Source organism: Aulonocara stuartgranti (assembly GCF_965226115.1).
Source record: "Aulonocara stuartgranti genome assembly, chromosome: 5".
NCBI lineage: Eukaryota > Metazoa > Chordata > Actinopteri > Cichliformes > Cichlidae > Aulonocara > Aulonocara stuartgranti.
The window spans coordinates 2,036,925-2,057,625 of NC_138943.1; the positions used below are offsets into that span (position 1 = coordinate 2,036,925).

General features: G+C 45.6%; 3 protein-coding genes across 3 annotated transcripts; all 3 read right to left on the reverse strand.

Moving 5' to 3' along the window:
- Positions 1-1,834: 1,834 nt before the first annotated feature.
- rbm15b (RNA binding motif protein 15B) lies at positions 1,835-6,970 on the reverse strand. Its single transcript, XM_082534799.1, has one exon. The coding sequence runs from the start codon at positions 6,414-6,416 to the stop codon at positions 3,876-3,878; it is 2,541 nt and encodes an 846-aa protein (XP_082390925.1). The 5' UTR covers positions 6,417-6,970; the 3' UTR covers positions 1,835-3,875.
- A 295-nt stretch (positions 6,971-7,265) lies between these two features.
- Positions 7,266-13,852, reverse strand: manf (mesencephalic astrocyte-derived neurotrophic factor). Its single transcript, XM_082534801.1, has 4 exons — positions 13,638-13,852; positions 11,936-12,063; positions 9,434-9,575; positions 7,266-9,036 (listed from the first exon to the last, which is right to left on the reverse strand). Exons 1-4 carry the CDS (start codon positions 13,723-13,725, stop codon positions 8,852-8,854), a joined length of 543 nt encoding a protein of 180 aa, XP_082390927.1. The 5' UTR covers positions 13,726-13,852; the 3' UTR covers positions 7,266-8,851.
- A 1,334-nt stretch (positions 13,853-15,186) lies between these two features.
- On the reverse strand, positions 15,187-20,161 carry oser1 (oxidative stress responsive serine-rich 1). The gene is made up of 4 exons (XM_082534800.1): positions 19,753-20,161; positions 18,585-18,694; positions 18,315-18,431; positions 15,187-17,461 (listed from the first exon to the last, which is right to left on the reverse strand). Exons 2-4 carry the CDS (start codon positions 18,659-18,661, stop codon positions 16,582-16,584), a joined length of 1,074 nt encoding a protein of 357 aa, XP_082390926.1. The 5' UTR covers positions 18,662-18,694; positions 19,753-20,161; the 3' UTR covers positions 15,187-16,581.
- Between the last annotated feature and the right edge of the window lie 540 nt (positions 20,162-20,701).

Below are 20,701 nucleotides of genomic sequence, written 5' to 3' on the forward strand. Positions count from 1 at the left end.
TTTGATTCATTTAAGGCTGTCACATTGATGAGAGTCACATCTGAACATCAAATTTCAATATCACACCAATAATGTGTTTAACGTGGTCGTTTGTTCACTTTTGGCACTATTTTCAGTTTATTTCCAAAAAGGGCGACACACACTGAACAAAGTATTACTGCTAATTTGATCATAATGATCACGCGTTATATTTTAACCATGAGAATTATAAAGTAAAATTCTTTGTAAATGTGCTGGACGTACTGCATCACAGTCATTTATTCTGGGAGGTGTGGAAAATATTTACAGTGGACATGGACATCGTAACGTCCAGATTACCAGGAGCTGTCTTCACGGCACAGAGCGACAAACCCACCTTCTTCAAATCAAATAAACTTGATGCCAAACGTTTGTACTACGTTTAATAAAAGTTTCCAGAGGTCATTCAGGCCACATCTTCACTGTGAAAAAGGTTGTGAAACATAAACCAATACTGGATATTTTTTATCATCATCACTCTGTAAAAGTAAAAAACGAAGTTAACTTATAATAGTTAAAATATGTTTTCTGTCAGAGAACAAAACTTTATTTGCAACATACAAAACTATCAGAACAACGTAAGCATGTTTCCTGTTAGCAAAGCTAAATGCATGAACCGTCGAGCCTCAAGTTTAAAACTATTTTTTCAAAATAAAAAATAATAGCTAGTTCAGCACCTTGACCTTGGATGACCTCTAGAAACTTACTAATATCTTTAAAATGACAGCAGCACAAATGTATGACATCAATTTTGTTTGATTTAAAGAAAGGGGGGGGGGCATCTTCACTCACATCACAAACCTTTAAGGGAAACTCAAACAAGTGAAATCTGATCAATTCTTTTCATTGATTGACTTATTTGTTTATTCATATGTTACAGTTTTCAAGCTGTTTTTTAAGGAAGTGTTCAAATAATATTCAAAGGTGCATCCTGGAGAGTTTGAAATGTTCCCGCCATAATTTTTTAATTAACGCTTGGAAAGACTAAAAGTACGGAAGCCCATGAATGTCAAGAAAAGACAAACTAAAACAGAAAACATAAGCTGTCAATTCATTTTCTTCCAATTCAGCACTGCATGGAGGCTAACCATCATTATTAAATATATACAAATTTATTTTTATTTTATTTACAAGAAAGATATTTTATCTTTTAGTTTAGAAAGTCAAGCTTGTGACTTAATTACAATTTAGTTTTAAGTCAAAATTTAAAAAAACAAAAACATAAGAACAGTTATTGCCATGATTTTCTTGCCGTGATATATAAAAATCATGAACAAACGTCAAAGAAGTGGAAACTGAAAAAATATAATTTTTTCAGCACAACTTTGATTTTTTTATTTTTATTTTTTTATCAAAATGAGAGAAAATACCAGAATTTAAACAACACACCGAATCATTTAATTATTTAAAAATAAAACTCATGCGTTGGGTCATAAAGCCAAAGTTAATTTCACTCTTTAACATTTTCATTATGACTTTGGACATGACCGAAAACGAGTAAACAAAAAAATAAAATCACGGCTAATCTTCATCCTAATTTTTTGTCTTACTGGCATTAACAGGCTTCCTTATATTTGTGCTTTTCTTCATCATCATTAAAGCATAAACACGGACCGAGTCGCTCTCACACCATCGAGCTGTATAAGAAACTCAGTTCAGCTCAACTCAAAGCTTCTTTACTTTTTCAACTGTTTATTCTAATTACTGTAATTTACTGGCTTCATTATTTATTCCGCCACATTTTCACCTCTCACATAATTTAGTGTCAAACTGTTTTACTCATTACATCTGAATGGTCTTAAAATCAGCCCTTGAATCATTGGTTAAAAGGTTTTATTTGACTAAAATTGACCAGAAAAATGACAATTTAAGGGAGAAAACATAAAAACAAAGAAGCAGGTGTGGATAACAGATGGACTGATGTATTAAAATCCAATAAAAGGTATAAATGTGTACAATATAAAACCAGTAATATGATCAAACATCAGCAGCTTCCTGGAGAAGCTGGCGTTTCTTTTTGTTTTGTTGACTGACAAAACCAAACTTTTTTTCCTGCATGCAACATCGAACACACTCGTACAGCTTCCAAACAAAACACCTGGAATGATTTTAAATTGATAAAAACACTAACTAACATGAACTTTACAGCGGTGGGGACGGAGGGTTGGGAATCCACCGGCCTCACTTAACCAAAAAAAGTCCCAGAAGAAGCCAACAGGGGGAGACAAAGTGCCGCTTCCCCCTCGGTTTACAGTACTCTGAATAAAACCACCCGGTGCTGCTCGGCTCGGACATTCGGGGCAGCTCGGTACAGTTCAGAGAGCGCACGAAGACTCCTGTCGGGGTTTAGTGTTGTGTGTAACAGCTTAGAATAGAAAAAGTGCTGCTCTGAGCGATAAGTGTGTGTACTCGTATCGTGAGAAATGACAGTTTAGTCTGAGGGTACTTCCTGCTCTCAGTGTCCTACTTGTGCAGATGTGCTCAACAGCTGGCGGCGACTAGACGATGTGAAAACTGAGCAGTTCGAAGAAGAGCACGAAGCAGAAAAAGCCTCAGTAATTATTAAAATAAATCCTCATCATTAACAAACAATAAGAACACTATGAAGTAGAATAACCAAACGTGCTTCCTGACGTCACATTTATGATTCTCAAAGCAAATCTAATGATATTAAAAGTCAAAAAGGAGTAAAATGCAGTTTTGATAAAAATAAAATGTTTGAATTAAATTAGATGAGGCCTCAGTTTAGTCAATCAGATGTGAAAGTCTGGAGAGAAACATCAGATTTTACTACTATATATAAAATCCATACATTTCAAATCTTTAGACTCTGATGATTTAACGTCGGCTTGTTCTGTTATCGTGACTCCAGATAATCATGAAAAAAGGGTTTTTTTGTGTTCTTGTCTTTAATATTTTATCTCTGAGCTTCTGCTCTTCTTGAAGCACACGTTTAAAAAGGCGCAGCTTTTGTTTTGAAGGGGACCTTTGTCTGTTTCCTGTTTGTATTGTATTTTCTCATCATTTAAGGATACTGAAGTGATCAGAGGATGGGGGCGGGGTCAGCCGACACCTGAGCTCTGAGGGGGCGTGGCCTTTATCACATTCAAGATAAGGACAGAAATACATGAAGTCAAAAATGTGCTTTTAATCTTAAATATCAAAGTGACGCATGGATTTTAGAAACATTACTTTCCAAATCTAAAACTTCACTTTTTTATTTAAACATCCTACTTTATGTTCTGTACCTTTGACACATAAACCACAATAATTTATAGAAATAATGATCAAACTTTTTAAAGATAATTTTTATGCTGTGGTTTTACAGCAAAGTTTGACTTTTTTAACTTTGTGACTTTAATATTAAACTTTGGTTTTATGTGTTCAACAAGTCAAACATCCAGTTTCTGTATTAATTCGGACTTTTTTTAGTCGTGACCTTTAAGATCGTTTTGGTTCACTGCTTCATGATTGTGTCTTATTAGAAGTGAATATTTATTGTAATATTTTTCCTGCTTTATTCTGTCTGGCAGTCAGCTGGGTCAAGTTTCCCCGTCGATAAGGTGGCGGCGGCGTGTTTATAATCGCACGGACACGTGTAACAAACGGGCATTTCTCACGATACGACTTCCACAATAAACTCTACTTCCTGCCGGGACCAAGCACTGCCTGCGTGCAGCGTTTTAGCCTCATTTAAGTGTTTTATAATAACGCATTTTCCACGAGCCCCCGAGGGCGCCGCAGACGTAGTGTAGCTCGCCGTGTTTCATTCATAACATACTGAGTAAAACAATAATAATGCTTTTCTGTCTAAAAACAACATGGAAGTATTCCTCTGCGCTCACACCTGTGCAGGTTCAGTTAGTGTCATTGACGATCACAATAACCATGTGCTCCTCGTCCAGGTTACCCACAGTCCTTTTGGCAGCCTGCAGGTACTGCTGCGAGAACTCGCCGGGCGGAAAGGCGTACAGCATGGCCCCCGGCGCGCCCTCCTTTACAGCGGGGAGGCTCACGACTCCAGCAGCTTCTTTGTTCCGCAGGTACGTCACCAGGTGACGGAGCAAGCGCACCTGCAGGCCCGGCTCGGGGGCGGGGGCCTGGCGGTCGACGGGGCCCTGGAGGGCCAGCAGGATGGCGAAGTTGTCCGGGCGGCCTAGTTTGATGCGGCGCGACACCTCGTCGAGCCGGGTCTGGTCCATGCGGAGCCGCTGGGCGATCTTTAGCTGGCTGGGCTGGTTCTGCAGCTTCGGGCTGTCCTTCATCACGGCGCTGAAGAACGCCGCCCCGCCCTCCAGCAGGTACAGGTCGGTGGGGAAACTACTGTTCTTCAAGGCGAAGAAGCCGTGCCACGTCTTGGAGAGCGCCGTCTGGGCGAACTCAGACAGCGTGCTCGGGGGGGAGGTGGTGTTGGTGTGGATGGCAGCGGGGGAGCCGGTGGTGATGATCTCGCTGTTTCGATGGTGGTGGTGGTTGTTGTTGTTGTTGTTGACGTGGTCGCTGGAGGACCTCTTGCTGTGGTGGCGGCCAGACGGGGGATCTTCTTCACTGGCAGCAGTGGCTGCGGTGGAGTGCCGCACCCCTCCGCCGCTGTCAGGGGAGTGGTCTCGTGGCTCCGTGGTGGAGTCCGGTGCTCTGACCCGAGCTCGGTCTGGGCTCGCATCAGGAGAGACGGTGCCTAGTGGACCGCGAACCCTGGACCTCACCCTCTCCTTCTCCCGCTCCTCCGTCTGCCTCTCAGCGGACACGCTCCTGCTCCGGCTTCTTCTCCGGCTCCTCCTCTCCTCCCGCTCCTTGAGCCAGCGTTCCCTACTCCTGCTGCGGCTCCTGGCTCCTCGCCCGCTCCTCCCGAACGCTTCCACGCCTGCCGTCCTCCTCTCCAGGCTTCGTGTGGGGCTGGTGGGGTAGTCTCTCTCCAGCAGGGCCCTCTCCCGCTCCCGGAGGGAGAGGAGGCTGTGAGAGGGCGGCGACAGGCGGTCCCTGGCCCCCCTCAGCTCCCGCTCCAGGCTGCGATGGCGGCTGTATGCCTCCCCGAGCAGGTCGTAGTGAGAGGGCAGCGCCACGGGAGGCTGGTAGCCAGGAGGAAACGGACGAGAGGGGCTCTCCTCCACTTTGGCGAAGTCCACCCTGAGGCGGCGCTCGGGGCCCCCCAGAGGAAAGCCCCTCATCTGTGTGCAGGCGGCCTGAGCGGCGTCCAGACTCTCGTACTGAATGTAAGCAAAGCTGTCCCCCTTCACATAGTCTATGTTCCTAATGCTTCCGAAACGGTCAAACTCCCGAGCCAGGGCGGCCAGAGAGTTCCCGGGCCCCAGCCCGCCCACCCACAGCCGGGTGGTGGGGTTGGCTTTGCCATAGCCAATTTTTATGGGGTTGCCTCCGATCAGCCGCCCCTGCATGGCTACTTTGGCCCTGTGCGCCATGTCCAGATTTTGAAACTTCACAAAAGCGTAAGCCCCGCCCTGCCCACGTGAAGGACGTTTAATCACCACATCCTCTATGATGCCATACTTGTCAAAGCCCCTCCTGAGTTCGGCCTCTGTGACGTTACCGTCCAGGTTTCCAATAAACAGGTTGCTGGTGGCCCTCTGGTCGTCCTCAGGTTTTAAATCCTCCACCACGGGCATGGGGGGGAAGCCGTAGGGCCGACCCCGCTCATCCAGCATGCCGTAATAATCCAGCAGCCTCTCCCTCTCCCGGCTCAGGCCCAGCTGCTCCAGGGCGTAGTGGCGGGCCCGGAGGTCCCTGATGTTGCTCACGCCGGGCACGGGAGGGGACAGGGAGCGCTGTCGGTACGGGTAGGGCGCGTGCACAGGTAAATACCCGACGTCGGGCGGCGTGGCGCTCCGCCTCCTCACGTACATGGGTTCGATTTTAAGCTGCCGATCTCCCAGCACTAACCTGGAGGACTTGGCGTGCCGGGCCTCCTTGGCGTCCTCCGGGTGTCGGAAATTGACGTAGGCGATCCGGCCCAGCTCGGGGGTGTGCGACAGCTTCACGCTGACGTCCCCGAACTTCTTAAACTCGTGGAATAGCGCGTCCTCCACGTCCTCGTCTGACACCTGCGAGCCCAGGTTGCTGATGAGGAGCGTCTTGTACTCCAGCGTGCCCGGGCGGGAGGCTGGAAGCTCGGCCGCGGCGGTGCGGAGGGGCGGCCGGCCGAGCAGGCTGAGTTCGTGCCGGTGGTGGAGCTCCAGGGCGGTAGCCCGCTCCTCCCGGAGCCGCGGCTTCTCCCGCTCGCGGCTGCGGCTCCGGCGGTGGTATCCCCGGCTGTCTGCCAGCAGCAGGGCCAGCGGTGGGGGCGGCGGTGGAACCTCCTCTCTCCGCGCACTCTCCCGCTCCCGTATCCGCTTGGCGGCGGCCCTGGACGGGCTCGCCTCTCTCCCGGCCTGCCGCTTCATTTTCAAAGGATGATGGAGCTCAAACTTTTCGGAGCCTGCGATGGGAATCCGGGCCCGGGCAACGAAGTCCAGGCCTGTTAGCGACGCTGAGGCTGCAGACGGCAGCTACGGCAAACACACGCTTCTCCCCGGGCCGCTGGGTGACCGCACACACGCCGAGAAACGAGCACAAAGTCTGTTAAAAACATATCAGCGTCGGAGGGTCTGCACCAGCGCCGCCATCTTGGACAATAGGAATGTGCGCGTTCCCTCTGGAGGGCGGAGACGTGATGACGCAACCGTGGCGGACGTCATGACGCCGGACGCGTTATTATGGAATACAAAGTCGGGGCTAATTTTATCCTGCTGTAAACTGCACTTCTTACATATTTATTGGATTTTATATTTAATTTTCTCTCTTCTCCACTAAGCAATTACAACATTCATGAGTATCACTAAAAATGGCGATTCTTTGTGGCCAATACTTTATATCATTCATGCACCTTTATTTCTCTGCTTTGTTGCTTGTTGGGATGTGCACAAGATCTTTGTTCTGTAATTTTCTGTTTCAAATAAAGACATTTTGGGGGGTAATTTTCCAGCGTATTCCCAAATATCCAGGAGTGATACAGGGAGTAGTAGTTCATAGCTAATGAGAGACATGCTTTCATGTTTTAAACTAAGTCAGTGGAAAGTGTTCGATCATGCTCAGGAGAGAAGAACAAACTCATGTTTTTCTGCTTGTGACTGGTTTTCCTCCAGCTTCCTTCCAAAGGCAGGCATTAGGCTTTTTCAGAAGCAGCGGTGTGGAGTGTGAGACGTAGACAAAGTGCTACACAGGTGTGAGTGCATCACAGAGAGCAGGGCCTGGAGCTTTTCATATTTTAATGAAAAAGTAGAATAGTACAGTTGTAACAAATGACACTGCCTTACATGAAAAGTCACTGTGAGACAACAGCATATTTTAAGTTTTCATTTTTCATATGAAGCATCACACACAGCTTTTATCACCACCTTTAGCTACAGGTCATCCGTTTATGTCAAACAAAACAAGTTTCATCCAGCGTCCATCGAGACGCCGCCGCAGTCCAGAGTGGAGGGGCAGTTCAGTTCCACCACATGTGAGAGAGAACACGGTAAATGGTTGTTTCCCAACGTTTAGGGACCACGAACACATGAAGTGTCTGAGTGAGCGACATCAAAGGTGGATGTAAAAAAGTCAGAAACTGTATTTATTTATTAGAAATTGAAGAGAAAAAACCCTTAAATATTATCCTTAATAAAGTTTCCTGCTTTGCTGACAGTCACCCACACTTGTCATCGGTGGTTTGAAGTTTTGTGCTAATCTTTTTCCAAGAGCCGTGAAGTCCAGCGCCGCACTCGACCCGGGGCCACTCGTAAATCCTAACAAACCCGAGCGGCAAGCACAAATGATCCAAACAGCGCAGTAGAAGTGGGAACGTTCCAGGGAAAAGCAGGGTTTTTTCTGTACTTGACACCAGAGAGGATGGTGGAGGAGGGAGGGGCCTGAACCGTCATTTTAACCTGAGGGAGGCGGAGCTTTCTCACTGGCCGAGAAGGTGACGGGACGATTCTGCAGAGACCTTCAATCTAACGAGAACAGAAACACAAACTGCAGCTTTCCTGAAACAGATCACGGCAGGGTGGAGCTGAACAAACACTCAGTATGTCAGGATCACCCACAAGTCTCAGTACATCCACCCGTCCTGCAGTCACCATGGAAACAGCGGAGCTCATGTCAGAGGGGATCTGTGGGAGGAGCTTCTCCGACCAGAAACTTTAAACGTCTCCTCCTCAGGAAAACTTCCAGGTGACATCATCTCCCAGTGTTCTCCTCCTCTCCGCCACATGAGCCTAGCTCTGGTATCTTTTCTGTATCTGAGTATTTTCCCCAATTTAAAGGAAACGCCGCTCTGAGCACCTGTTTGGGAACCAATACGATGGCAACGATCAGGAGATCCAAACCCAATCATCTTATTTTAGTCTGGATTTATTATTTTTTGACATTTAGACAAATGAAAAGTAGCCGAATTCTCCATCAGCAGCTCCTGTTTTGATCTTCACATAAATGTACAGGTAACTCGTTACAGGTTTCTCCATGTTTGGCTCCTCGGTCACTCCAGGCTCCTCTTACTGTTTGAATTTCCCTCATCACGGCTCAGTCGCACACACTTAGAATTTATAAACATCCGAGTCAATGTGGTGAAGAAAACTGGAGGTCTTATTTAGGCAGTCACTGTGAAGATTATTAACTACAGCTGCTGCTGGCTCTCCCTCACTTAGAAGTACAGATCAGGACTACGCTAACATCTATACTTCTGAAACTGCCTCTTCAAATATTAAAAAAACAAAACAAGCATGCCCAACAAAACTCCCGCTCCGCCTTCTTCTCTGCGCTGGATTGCAGTCTGATCAGAGTCCATATATTTATGTTTTTACAGGTCTGTCCGTGCGTTGGCGGCTGCCGGCGCGTACTTGGGCATCAGCTCTGTGATTTTGCGGATGAAGTCGGACTTTTCAGCGCAGCCCTTGCACGACTCGCCCCACTCCTCCAGGATCTTCTTCAGGTCCTTCACTTTAAGCTTTTTCAGGTCCACTGAGGTCAGGTCCAACTGTTTATCTGCAAGGAAAGCAAGAAAAAAAAAATCAATAAGACTGAAATAATCAGAGCACGGCTGATTCATGTGGATTCATGAGTCCACGTGTTGTCTACGAGCAGCTGCGCCGTCTCTGTGAGCGACAGTTTATTCACGTCAGCCGTTTTTAAATCATCTCAGACACTCACCGCTCTTATTTTGAAGGGTCGGTACTCATCGATCAGCCACAGTTAAATTGATGATTTCATGTATCAAACAAAGGACGTATTTTCTTAAAGCTGGTTTATAAATAAAATATAATTCTATAAATAATACACCAGCTAAGCTACTATTATTGTTTTTTATTATTATTGTTGACTTCCTGAACTGTGGGGCTCAACCGTTTGTTAGGCGAGAAGATCCGCACTCTTCCCTCCTCACCGTATTTCAGCTCACAGATCTGGCCGTCCTTCTTCTTGAGCTTCTCGCAGATCTTCTCCACGGGGACGTGGTAGCTGAGCGGTTTGGAAACCTCATTGATCATCTTGGTTGCCGCGTCACTCGTTGCACCGATGTAGTAACACTGAACACAGAACAGGGAGGAGAAATCAAAAAGTTAAAGACGAATGAAACACGAGCGGCTTCGGTCACTCTGCTGGATTCTGCTGCGTCACGTGCTAAAATAGAAAACGTCTGCTTCAAACAGTTCATCATAAGAGTCCATTTACAAAAACCAAACACAGGAAGGTCTCTGTCCCAGGGAGCAGCGCTGCACCCCCTAGTGGTGGCAAGCTGCCCAAACACAACATGACTGAACTCAAACATTTTCATATAAACTGCGATCACATTCACTTACACCAGGGGTGTCCAAACTCCGGCCCGCGGACCAACTGCGGCCCGTGATCCATTTTTAATTGGCCCGCAAGTAATTTCATAAATAGAATAGAATATGGCCGCACTTCAACTTTTGCTTGAGTGCATTGCACTTCTTAGTTTTAACACCAGGGGGAGCTGCTGTTGATCAAGGCAGTTGCTCCACCAAAAAGGACATCACAGAAGAAATTTACCCCCAAGTTACTAAACATGGCAGAACCTAAGAAGCGAAAAGTAGAAAAGTGAGTGCAGAAAATTTCAGACACGGTGGGAGAGTGAAGATTTCTTCAAAGAACTCAAGGGGAAGTGTGTCTGTTTGATCTGCACTGAAACTGTGGCAGTTATGAAAGAGGATAATGTACGACGTCATTATGAAACCAAACATCAGGCCTGTGCATCCGACACTGGTGCTGAGCCAGAGCAGAAATTAAAGCAAAGCGTAGCTCTCCTGCAGGGTCAGCAGCAGTATTTATTTCGTGCTCAAAAAGTCCAGGAAAAGGCTCCAATAGCGAGCTGTGAGGTCGCCCAACTCATCGCGAGACATGGCGAGCCTTTTTCAGATGGAGACCTCATAAAACACGGCCTCATTAAAGTCACCGAAATAATGAGCCCGGAAAAAGTGCAGGACTTCAACAACGTCAGCGTGTCCAGAAATCCAGTCGTGCGACGCACTGGAGACTCGTCAGCCAACATTAAACTGCAGCTGTCTGATGAAGCTGCGCTTTTGATTTTTACTCCATTGCATGCGATGAGAGCACCGATGCCACAGACGCCGCACAGCTGCTATTTTTTTGCGGGGAGTGGACGAGAGCACGAGCGCTTTAAAAATATATTCCACAGTACCCGTGTGTTAATAAGCATGCATGTGCACATGCTTCAAATATCAATAATACGCATGAGTCTTGTCACTACTCTGCTTTTGTGCACCACTTTCTTATATGCGTTTTTCTTGTTAACACGCAGAGTACACACCGCTGTGCACAGCGCACGCACACGTAGTCAGCTGATCTCATCTGATGCAGATCTGCTCCTTGATCAAGAAACATTTGTCCGGATTTTTGGCACGAGTGGCGTCGGATCAGCACCGCAGCTGGACGGCCCGATTTACATACCCAGCGCAGCTGATACTCACCAGAAGAATTTACTAAAATGATGCACTCCTGTTATTAAGTCCAGTTCAGTCTGTTAATGTCGATAATGGTTTCAAACGAACGTTCATAGGTGTGTTGCTGAGCCTAATAACTTAAACAACAAACTTGAAATGTACCCGTCCCATCTTTATTGGTTTTTCTCTGTGCTGTAAATCTTCTGTCTAAGAAGAAATCTGAGGCTGTTGTGAGAACGAGCTGCCAAAGCTTTTTCTGAATAAATCAATAAAGATCCATTTATGGAAAGCTGTGATGAAGGCAGTTTTGTCTTTAATTATATTCAACAATATAACATATTCGACCACTTTTAAGTGATTTTTCTAACTTTAATACACTAAAGTTAAGGTTATATATCTAATTTCTAGTAAGTGGCCCAGACCCTCCTATATTTTTATGTATGTGGCCCTCAGTGAAAAAAGTTTGGACACCCCTGACTTGCACTGTCTGGGTGTTTAAACAGGAGAAAACTAGTCTGAAAGTCAGAAAACCAGCAAAAAAGATTCAGCTCACAGACACTTTCCACATCAGAGAGCTGCAGGTGCTGATCCTGACACCCGGGCTGTGACAGGTGACATCAAACCATGGTGATAAAATTTGAATAATTCGTTTAACTGACCAGGATTATGGTTGTGGGGGGAGGGGGGGCATTTAATCACACTCATTCCTGTAGCTTGTACTGCAAAACCTTAGAGGACCATCTGCCTCCATCTCGGCACATCCTCCTTCACTACATCCATGAATCTTTAACATTTCCACCATCCCTCCTCTGCACAAACCATCTCAGCCTCGCCTCTCTAACATTTCATCTCCTCACTCTCATTCACACACACCTGTTCTGACATGTTGAATCTCCAGCTCAGGTTCATTTTAATCGATCCAACCACCTCCAGCTTCCAGAAACATGTAAACGCGTTTTACTCACAAAGCGATTTTCTTTGCCTTTGGTGTCTTTGCAGCTCGCCGTGAGCGCCTTCTCGATGTCTGCGCTGTTAAACTTTACATCCTTGTCCTTCAGCGACTGATAAAACTTCCCCAGGAAGGTCACGCACACTGAAACAGGAAAACAAAAGTCAACTCGACGAGCGGTTAAATCTTTGTGTAGAAAGAAAAACACAAGCCAGTCACAACAAAGTCCCTCATCTTATTAAATATGTAGTACCGTACAATCTATATATAGATTCGATTTTCCTTTATTTAAAAAATAATTAGGATGTTTAAAATGTGACGACTTCTTATTCATTTTTTCCCTCATTGAATAAAAACTGAATTTGACACTTTGTCAGATAAAAACTTAGATTTATGTTTTTCACAAACAGTCTGTCATCATACAGAAATGACAACGGACGTACGGAGCCGTCTGCAACCTGAAAGAGTAACTGAAAGCAGCAGAGATTTACGATAGAAACAACTTATTCCATATCAGGAATGAAGGAGAACAACTAGATGCAAATACTGACACTCGCAGACTTTCTGAAAAGACCCTGCGCACTTTAATTGGAATTTGCTGGGAGACTGAAAGTTAAATTCAACAGTCAGTGAGAAATAAAACCTGCATGTCTAGAATATCCAGTCAGAGCTGATTAAAACACAAATAAGGTTTAAAAGAGCTTATTTTATTTAAGTTAGACCACCACCAGACCTCAGGATGATTCCCACTGGTGGGTCAAAAAGTGATTTCCAGTATTTAAACTACTGTAAATGACTTGTTGGCCTACAACCTCTGAACCATATGTCAAACACACCTCTCCTGATAGAAACAGAGATGGCATGCTATTTTAAGCCAGAAGGAATATTTCTGTCATGGGTAGAAGCTCCATCAGTCTCTGTCAAAGCGACTCTAATATATTCTTTATTTATAAATGTAAAACTCTCATTGACATTAAAAAGAGAGATCAAGCCAAGAGGGCAGCAGGAAGTAGAACAAATGTAACATAACAGTTATATTGAGATAGTTTAAGTGGCCAAGAAGGACTGGCTTGTTTATAATGTGGAACAGTATGTACAATAGTTATAAAGTCATAATGATACCTGCAAAACACTTCATTTTATTTTATATCCAACCTATTGGCACATCCTGTTGATGCTGACTATTTATAAATATGAGCAAAGATATTAGACTTAAAAAAAAACTCACTTTGTGGCACAAACTGGGGTCCTGATAGGCCCCTGACTTTAAGGCTCGTTGGTTTTTACACTTCATTTACATGTTCTCAAACACAAGGTCACTTTTTAAGGTGATTTCCAACCTGGCTACAACAGCCAATCCAACCATTTCACAGGTGAAGCTTCAGACTTTTACATCCTGATGTTTGATTCTGTGTCAGCCTGCAGATATCCCGTCTGTGGCTCGCGCTCACAGGATGCTGCCAGGTGTGTCTGCAGGTGAGTTTTGGTTTACTGGAAGTGATGAAGCTCGTTATTCTGGTAACACGGGAACATTAGCTCTGGATGCTTCCTCCCCCCTCTTTTTGGAATAGTGACACCCCTGTAAACACCAGCTCCGCTCCCTTCGCCACGGTAACCCTGGCAGTGGACTTTAGACCGCTTTCGGGTGGAGGTCTTTGAAAAGTTGTTGAACCCTGGTCGCTGTAGCTAAGCTAACTGAAGCTAGCACACGGACCTACCTTCACAGTCTCCTTCCTTCAAGGCTTCGGAGGAACCCGGCACGAGAGCGAGGGCGAGCGCCACCGACAACCCGCTCAAACACAACATTTCTGCGAGGATAAACACTCAGAATGCCGCCCGGTTAACCGCTGTTGGACAGGGAGACTCCGCACTCATGGACCGCAGCCGCTTCTGCACAGACGCCGGTAAAGTGAACGATCAGTGTGGTCTTTCCGGCGCCACGTCACGCTACGCCAGCACCTCATTGGTCGAGAAGTCCGACTCGTTCCGGAGTCCTCCACGCATTCGTCTCTGATTGGACGGAGACAGAGCATTCCGGGGACAGCGTCCAGTTGGCGCCGGCTGATTGGTCCACACCCTCACCGTGCTCCCATAATGTATGTCAGCGGAAGGCGACTAGTGGCCCGTTATGGAGGACAAACAATGCCACATTTACGAATAAATACACAACTAGCTTTATAAAAACGACATTGTTAGTGTAAAGGGACAATCACAATACCGTTATCTTACTTTAGGAAATAAATAAATAAATTACAAAACAGCCTGACAAAAATGAAACTGGTGAAATATAGATATAAATATAGTGCAAAAGCTGCGGTTTGGTTGCAGGTAGGTCAGAGAAAAATGAAAAATGAATGGCTTGGTAAATAGTAAATGGCCTGTATTTGTATAGCGCTTTACTAGTCCCTAAGGACCCCAAAGCGCTTTACACAACCTGTCATCCACCCATTCACACACTGGCTTCATCAACAGTTCACAGCGTTTACTGTTTACAGTCAGAGACTGTGTTCTGAGAGCTTCCTGATATAAACATGGCTTTTTACCTGGCTATATCACCTTGGTAACACAGTAACACATCACCTGGTCTGGAGCGAGGTAGGTTCATTTCTATCTTAAAATCAACTGAAAGTGCCACATTTTCCCTGATTGGTACAGCAGCTCAAACTGTGCCTCACACTGTCACTGGAGATTACATGTATTATTTTGGTGAAGCAGGAAATATAGAATGTTTTTATAGTTTACTCACACAGACTATCTATTCAATCAGATAAATTTCCCTTTAATCTGTGACAGAAGCATTTTTCACGTTTGCGTTTTTAGACTGTGGGACTTTTAAATGGATCCAGCTTAAACTCTAATGTGAGGCTGGAGTTAAATTGTTTTAGTGTGCCAAAACACACGTTTAGCATTTTTATGGAACAATAATTTGTCATATTGCTGCAGTGTTGCATTTACTGTTACTTTTATTATGTTCTTTATAGATTTTAGACACCATTTTATCATGATATAACTTATCACTCAAGCAGGTGACACTCATGGGGATCAATTTGTGCACAAGACACGGGAAACGCCCCTTTTTTGTGAGCGTGCCCAGAGCCTAAAGCAGAGAGCATGGTTTAAGAGACAGTTGTTGATAACTGCCATCTGTGACTGTGACTGGGGCTTCAGGGTTTGTGTTGAAATTATTTTATTACTCCCTGTAAACTCCGTGCGAGCATGTTAGAAAAATCTCTGATTAGCTTCATTGAGACGAGTGAAGACGACGAATTCTCCATTTTTTACTTCTTTATTGAGTGAAATTAAATCCAGACGGGCGACTCCTGAGGTCGCCACAAACACCAAAAACAGAATCACACTTGGCATGACAAGTTCGCGTGTTCCTGTCTTCTGCAAGACCCAGCACCAGGAGCTTTGGCAACTTCATTTGTAAACCGAAAACAAACAAAGAAAGAAAAGTGATCCACAGGGCACAAAGAGAAAGGCGAAACTAAAGCGAAACAGCTGGCTGTGACGAGTTTCTGTCAGATTTAGTAAAAATCACAGAAAGACAAACAGAAACATTAAACGTGGGTTAGTCTATTCTGTGGCCATCAGCCACAACATTAAAGCCGCCTGCCTGACACGGTCTGCACACCTACCGACAGTCAGGCTCCAAAATACGACAGCTTCTGGTTATCAGAGTTACTGGATACGAAGCATCTTTAAACAAATCTGAGAGAGCGTGCTATCAAAACACGTTGGATTCAAATATAATCCACTTCAACACGTTTGAAGCGCAGTCGAAGGCTCTGGGCCTCATTTCTGGATTATTTTTGTCACATTAATCTCACCGTCTTGTAGTTAGTATCAATTTTTTTCCTACATTTGTAGGTATGTGTCCTTTCACTCACCCGAAGAAAAAAGAAAGACAAAAAAAAAAGTTGCATTTTTATAACTTAATGATTTTTCTAACATTCAAAAGTCACACCCTCCCCTACTGCAGGCACAGCGGGCAGCCGTGCACCTCTGGTTGTGGGTTTACAGGCTGACACTGTGTCACTGACCCACTAAACCAAACTTATACTGAATTTATGACAATTATTCAGAATAACGTTTAATCTTCATGCAAATTTATGAGAATTTCATGAGAAAAACAGCAACCTGTCTCTGTGCATTAGCCCTGTGACAGACCTGCCTCTGGCCCTATGTCAGCTGGAAAAGCCTCCAGCCCCCCGGCTCCACCTCCAGAAAGGTGGGTTAAAGTTAACGCTAGCAGAGCGCTAGCAGGATGTGCTTGGACCAGCTTTGAAACGGCAGCCTGTGGCCCCCGGGGCTGGTTCCTATGGGCTCAGGGGCCTCTGTGAATTGGGCTCTCACAGACCCTCGATCGGGCCAGGAGCTGTTTTGTTTTGCTGCTGTAACAGAGCGTGGGAATATAACAGACGTGGATTAACAGAACGTCACAACTTAACATGTGGATCTCACCTATGAGTGGTTCTAATGTTGTGGCCAACCTTTGTCCATTTAAATGAAACTTTTATTCCTAACTCTTCCTTCTACTAGCACCTTTCCTACTTTCCTCCAAGGCCAACTTTTCTCTCATCGACAGAAAAAAATACCCTTGTTACCGTCTTATCATTTTCCTTATCTGACATAATAATAGTGGTAATAATAAATCTGACTCTAAGTGTACATCATCTCGGCCATGTGCGACATCTTTTTGGGGATGTATAAATAATACTCCATGTAGCCAGAAAGGTCCTCTATTGTGATGTCATCCACGTAGGCGCGCGCCTGCTCTGAGCAGGAGCGAGGGGAGCCTGACGACAGCGCCGGAGACGCCGCCGCGTTACAGCTGAGAGTTCTGGATGCTTCCTCGCTGCTCGGCAGGCTCCTCTCACACTCCGATATGACGTTGCGGAGCCCCGTGAAGGAGTAGACTTCCACACCGTGCCACCCTTGATGATGGCACTGACACTCGACCCCCTGCTTGCCGTCCTCTTGAGACTCTGAGCTGCTTCTCTGGGCACAGGAACAGGCGGCGTGGGGACCCTCGGCAGACCTGCCACTGTGGAGTTCGGACAGAGCTCGGAAGTCAGCAGCCTCTGCCGGTCTGGATCTCGGGGATGTTCCCGTTCGGGTTTCGCTGCTCTGCGGGCTGCTGTCCTCACTCGACTTTCCTCCGGCCAGCCCGGACGTAGCGGTGATGATAGTGGGGATCTCTTGTGAGGACTGTGGGGAAGCCACGCTTCTAATATGCGTCTCATAAGCAGCACAGGATCCAAAAACCAGAGTGGGGACATGCCCGGGTGAGCCTGGAGAGGAGTGCTCTTTTGGGACCGGGATGGCCACGGGCGAGGCAGCTAGTCCGTCTGCTGCCGGACGAGGTGGGGCAGGCTCAGGCGCGGCCAGGCGCTGGTGCTTCGGGCAACCACTAGGGGGCGACAGTGCAGACGCTCCGGAGGTGCTGCAGTAGGTGAACTTCGGTGGGTGGAGGATGGGCGACTTGGACCTGCGACGGCGCTGTGTTCTGGACGCTCCTCTGGAAGTTTTCCTCATGCAGCTAAAAGGACGAGAGAGAAAATCAAATATCACAAAGAAGAACTCCAAAATAAACACTCAACGAGAAAAGAGGCGTCACCTGAAAGACACAACACAAAGTCTGACCTTAGAAAAAACCCTCGCTCTTATTTTTCAGTCCAGATGTTTGCTGACCTCTGAGCTACAATTCCACCCAACCCCTGATGTCAGACAGACTTTTATCTGAGATCAAGAGCCACTGTAACCAGAACCTGCAGCAGGCGGAGCGCCGGTGCCACTGTGCCGAGCTCACAGATGCTGCACATCAGAAGAAAGGCCACCAGCTGGAGAGGCAGCTGGTTACTGCTCTGTTAGTCAGTTTCATTTAATCATTTACTCTTTGCTGTAAAAACCAAAAAGTCACCAGTGTTGGAATATCACTGGCATGAATGAATACTTCTCCACAGACTGCCACATCTTAACATTCACAACCTTCACAGGTTGTTTTTAGAACAAAAAACAAAACAAAACACTAAACACGAGGGTTAGATCTCCTCCTCACGTGTTCACGTATTTATTAAACAAGCAAACAATGCCTGACTTAAACTTTATGACTCAGCTTAGAGTTAAAATAACCAGTTTAGCCTGTTTTTTTCCTAATGACGCTGAATAAAAACCATTACACTCCACTGGATTAGAACAGTTAAAGCATCCACCAGTTAAGAAAAGTCGAACCAGAGTGTCTGAGTCCTGAGGCTGTGTTTAGGATGGAACTGATAGAACGAAACGTGCCTCCTCTTCTTTTCTGACTCAGTGGAAAAAAGCTCACAGTGATGGACACAAGTATCCACACTGTCTGTTCCTGTGATCGAGCGTCTCCCAGAGAATCAGCCTACCTGTGCCAGTTGTCTTTCGGGCAGCCGAGTTTGGGCTTCGCTCCGCTTGAGTCGAGACAAGCTCGCGATGTTGCTCTGGAAGTTACCGCCTCCGAAACACTCACAGCTCCGGGCAAACTGGAAGGAGAGAGGAAAGCAGAGTTACTGCCATGTGATTCGCTAAATAGACAAGGAGTCAAACAGGTGAACCTAATAAAGTGGCCTGTGGGGGTTTTAATTTAAAAAAATCATTTTAAAATAAATTAAAAACTTTTTTTGGCCTGTGTTTACCTCTCAGCATCAACCCTCAGCTTCTTGAACGCCATCTGCAGCGTCTCCTCCTCACAGTCCTTCCCTCCTGCCTCCATGGTGGGAGGAGGCCGCTCTGACCAGCCACCCAGCTACAAAATAGAAACACACAACAGTGTTTTGCAGATGAAGCCACACAGGTAAGTGCGCATCACGGTTTCCTTCACAGAGATTCCAATTTTAATTAAAAGTCACATCTGTTATCAAGCGGCGCTGAGAATATGCTGCTTAGTGGGAGCAGCTGTTCAAAGAGTCAGTATAATGAAAACACTGGACGAGTAAACAATATCAGAAAATTAACTAGAACTAGTCTTTAATCAAATCACACACACACACACACACACACACACCATCACAGAAGATGAGAAAGACAAATAATTTCAGCTCCTTAAATAGGCATTTCTGTGTTTTCTGAGTCAACATTTTTTTTATTAATTTCCAAGTAAATTAAATATCAGACAGACCTAAGTGGTCATAAGAAGGTATTTTCTGCCTTTCTAAAAAAATTACCAACTACTACTCCAGTAATGAAAAAATTCAATTAAAAATAAAGGCCATATTCGCTGATCCAAGGAGCTAAAATCAATTCTAAAATAAACAATAAATCAACAAACACTGAACTTTTGAGATTGTTGATATGTTATTGATCGATCAGCTGGGCTATAGATAATCCAATCAGATCGGCAGACGTGATAAACGTGACAGCAAACTCGGAAAAAACACGACAGCAGGGGTTCCGTTTCTGAAGGAAATATGAGTGCTATCCACCGTTAACTGAGACATTACAACTAATAACTCAGAGATCACTCCACAATGACACGCAGAGTTCTGTGAATGAGTTTAGCAGGCCTCTAGTTAAAGACGAGCGGAGCCGCTGCCAATAAAAACACATTACTTGAGATAAACCGAATAAATGAAATGAAACGTGACACCGAGAGATTAATGCACGTCTGTCGAGCTTTCGCAGTAAAATTAGACTTAGTTAATGCCTGAAACGCTGAAAATCTCTGCATGTAAAGAGCGTGTTTTCAAACCTTTTGCACTAATGCTAGCAGGCTGCTAGGCTAACTAGCTAGTTCGGCATTGGAGGTCATATTAACTGCTGTTAAAATGCTTGCAACACCTCTAAAATACAGGAGGGCATACTTACGGTTCAGGATATCCCAGTCACGGTGAAGGGAGAGAGGTGCCCAGGGCATAGAGGGGCTTTTCCTCTGAACGGGCCCTCAGATGTTGGTTAGCCAGGTAGGCTATCCAGAGCTACGCTAAGCTAAGATAGCTTCAGGGTCTGAACGTTTTTGAGCGACTCTTTCTCCGGGACAACGAGATCTGTTCCTTCGGGGGGAGAGTGAGCACGGACGGTTACATGGAACCGGACACGGATGAATACGAGCCGTGATGAACTAACGGAGATAACAGCGCAGACATTCGGACTCAGTTCGAGACGTTTCTCTGTCCTCGGCTTGTTTACAGTCGAACCGTCGCAGTGACTCTGCAACAACGCACCCGCTGACGTCACGCTCCCGACAGCGAGCTGACGTCACTCTTCAAAATAAAACTATTTTATTTATAGAAAAAGTGTTCACCCTCATTTCTTTATATTTGCTTCCAGGGAGCCAGAGTGTATTTAAAGCTTCACAGCGCTCCAGCTTTATGATGGACGGTTAAGGCTCTTGTTTAGGCATTGGCTGCTTTTTACCCGCAAAGAAAGCTCCACAACACAATCTGGTACTTTCATTGTTGTAGTAACAGTTTTTATTATGCAGAGTATGTGTAAAGTAAACGGAGTTTCGGTAACAACAGGCCTGCAGATGTGCATCTGTACTCTCTGAATGCATCAATGAAAGCGACCACTGAGAGGCAGCCTCTGCTTTGGTTTCGCCGCCCGAACCGCAGCTCCGTATTTGCTCTCGGGGACTGCACAGTTGACTTTCTGCATGACCTGGGATTATTCATCTGGGTGTGTCATCTTCTGTTCAGCGCCCGGGGATGAAAAGGATCGTGAACTAAAGCAATCAAACCAGTTTTGGACCAAAGGAAACAAAAGGGGGGGAAACACAGCTGTTTTCAGGGCAGCCTGTTTGCAGTGATTTCACAAT

What these genes read in the sequence shown, in the direction of transcription:
- manf (XM_082534801.1), bottom strand. Translation starts at nt 13,725, where the DNA reads ATGTTGTGTTTGAGCGGGTTGTCGGTGGCGCTCGCCCTCGCTCTCGTG. An exon ending in GAAGGAAGGAGACTGTGAAG is followed by an intron (nt 12,064 to 13,637) that starts GTAGGTCCGTGT and finishes TTCCTGTTTCAG; the next exon opens with TGTGCGTGACCTTCCTGGGG. An exon ending in AAGGCAAAGAAAATCGCTTT is followed by an intron (nt 9,576 to 11,935) that starts GTGAGTAAAACG and finishes TTCTGTGTTCAG; the next exon opens with TGTTACTACATCGGTGCAAC.
- rbm15b (XM_082534799.1), bottom strand. Translation starts at nt 6,416, where the DNA reads ATGAAGCGGCAGGCCGGGAGAGAGGCGAGCCCGTCCAGGGCCGCCGCC.
- oser1 (XM_082534800.1), bottom strand. Translation starts at nt 18,661, where the DNA reads ATGGAGGCAGGAGGGAAGGACTGTGAGGAGGAGACGCTGCAGATGGCG. An exon ending in CTGAGGGTTGATGCTGAGAG is followed by an intron (nt 18,432 to 18,584) that starts GTAAACACAGGC and finishes CTCTCCTTCCAG; the next exon opens with TTTGCCCGGAGCTGTGAGTG. An exon ending in CCGAAAGACAACTGGCACAG is followed by an intron (nt 17,462 to 18,314) that starts GTAGGCTGATTC and finishes TCGTCCTTTTAG; the next exon opens with CTGCATGAGGAAAACTTCCA.